The 2,137-nt window shown below is 46.4% G+C and overlaps 1 protein-coding gene across 1 annotated transcript in view; it reads right to left on the reverse strand.

The window, feature by feature from the left end:
* Window positions 1-710, reverse strand: part of Pmar_PMAR020741 (26S protease regulatory subunit, putative) — a gene marked incomplete at both ends in the record, with an annotated part of 1,818 nt that extends 1,108 nt beyond the window's left edge. The window contains 5 exons of the mRNA XM_002781310.1: window positions 22-97; window positions 143-237; window positions 293-382; window positions 432-514; window positions 572-710. Coding sequence (XP_002781356.1) covers window positions 22-97; window positions 143-237; window positions 293-382; window positions 432-514; window positions 572-710 — 483 coding nt within the window. The remainder of the gene's footprint in view (window positions 1-21; window positions 98-142; window positions 238-292; window positions 383-431; window positions 515-571) is intronic.
* Between the last annotated feature and the right edge of the window lie 1,427 nt (window positions 711-2,137).

Here is a 2,137-nt window from a genome sequence, read left to right on the forward strand (position 1 = left end):
TTCCTAGGTCAATGGCCGTACTTTGTTATGGAGGAGAACTGAGCTGCCGGGCTCGAGCTGATCTTGGTCGACGATAGAGAGAATGTTTACATAAAACCTAGGCGGCGAAAGTGAACATGGAAAACAAAGACTACTGTCCTACTCAGGACCATTGGAGGTAGACACAATAGCATGGCTGTCATCTATGAGCTCCTCCAGATTACCAACACTGATTGGTTTCCCCCGAATCTCGTCGACCTGCGAGGAAAAGTTGCAACAGATGCTGGGTTCGAACCTGGGTCTTCACCAGTACCTTGTTCCTCTCCTCCTCAGTCCTGTCCTCTCCGCCAACCTTCATAGCCTCCTGTCGGTTGATGAACTCTTCCTCCATGAGCAGGTAGTCCTGAAACCATCGAGCCATTTCACGACTAAAAGGCGACGAATGAAGTCACCTTTATCCTATCGAGTTTGAGCATTCGCAATCTGCATTTGCCAGTGGGAACTACTGTTGGTATTTTTGACATGCCCGGTGGTCCTGACGAACATGGCAATATGCTTGCATCCTGAGTCAACCCAAAATATCTCCAACTACCCTTATTAACGCGCTTCTTTCTCCTGCCAAAGTGCGCTGGTGGAGGGGCGGGTCCCTTCTTTTTAGACTTGTCCTGTTTCTTTTTGTCGCCGCCACCTGGTCCTCCAGGGCCGCCCATTCCTCCTGGTATATTCCCCATACTCAATACTCCTCAAACGAGGGATGGGAATAAAAAGGGAGAAAATCCTCCTCAAGTTGAATATCACACCCTCGCCGAACACAACGCGCTGAGCCTCGTTAATGCCAGAGGAACATGAAATGTGTCTGCGGTCAAATTAAAGCAGCTGGTGAGTGAAAGAGCATTTTCAATCTTGTCCTGTGCTAGTCTCATCGTTGGTTTCCGAACACACGATATGAAGACTCGAACCCAGTCCAGAGTCTTGCTCAAGGCTAACTGGCGGTTCTCAGGGCCGACCAAACAAGGTTGAAGCTAAGGTACGTGAAATAGAAAACGCACTCTATCCGGTCTTATATTATGGTAGTGATTCCTGCTAAGGAATCGACGAGAGTGAAATCCTGGACGACAGAGGAACACAACTTGCACAATGAAGCACGCAGTAGAAACCAAAGTGCTTCAATAGACGCTAGACTGATCACATGCAACTAAGATGAGTGAATTGATATAAATCCTGTGGGGGATCATCAGGTCGTGCTTTCTTCCTGCGATGGACGGTCTTGGACATCCGCCGCGGAGAAAGTAACGACCTTAGTGAGGAAGAGATCGTGCGAGTTCAAGTGCGTACACTGTCACTTCAACTGTCAACCACATTCTCACTTACTCCATAACTGTTTCTACTGGCTCTATTGGACCAACACCTACTTTTACTACTAGCCCCGTTCTCTCTGACGACATTAACTGGTATCATAACAATAGATAAGGTGTTAGATGAGCTATCACTTAACCGCTCTTCCTCTGCTACTCAAGACGAATCATATGATGATGCCCCCACAGTTGTAACCACCAGGGTGTGGTGATGTTGATGATAATGATCATGATGATGACTGCTAAAGTCGATAATAATAACGGCATTGATGATGATAGCGATGTTCATGATCATGATGATGACTGCTAAAGCCGATAATAATAACGGCATTGATGATGATAGCGATGTCACATCGCCGATGATCATGATTATGATCATGATGCCAAAGCCGTTAATAATGACGGCATTGATGATGATAATGGTATTTATGATCATAGCGATGATGATGATGATAATGATGGTGATGACGATGCAGCATCGTCGATGCTAGAGTCGATAATAATAACGTCATCGATGATGATAGTAACTAGGCCTTCGTGACGGAAGGCGGAGCTCACTTAGTCCACGTCTATCGATTCGATCAATGAATTTGACGTAGGTCCCCGGTTCGATCCCTGGGTAGGACATTCCTCCGTCTTTAAAATTTTCCGGCTCTGACTGAATCTATCAGTAAATATCTGAACTGTCAGTAAGATTGCACGGAAAGTGCATGAACAGCGCAGAACGATGGTTTCGCTGAAACCAACACCGATGGCCTTAGTCTAAGGCCATCGGGGTCTTGAGAAAGACTGCTGTCTTGAGA

Source organism: Perkinsus marinus (genome assembly GCF_000006405.1).
Source record: "Perkinsus marinus ATCC 50983 genomic scaffold scf_1104296942710, whole genome shotgun sequence".
Classification (NCBI taxonomy): Eukaryota; Perkinsozoa; order Perkinsida; family Perkinsidae; genus Perkinsus; species Perkinsus marinus.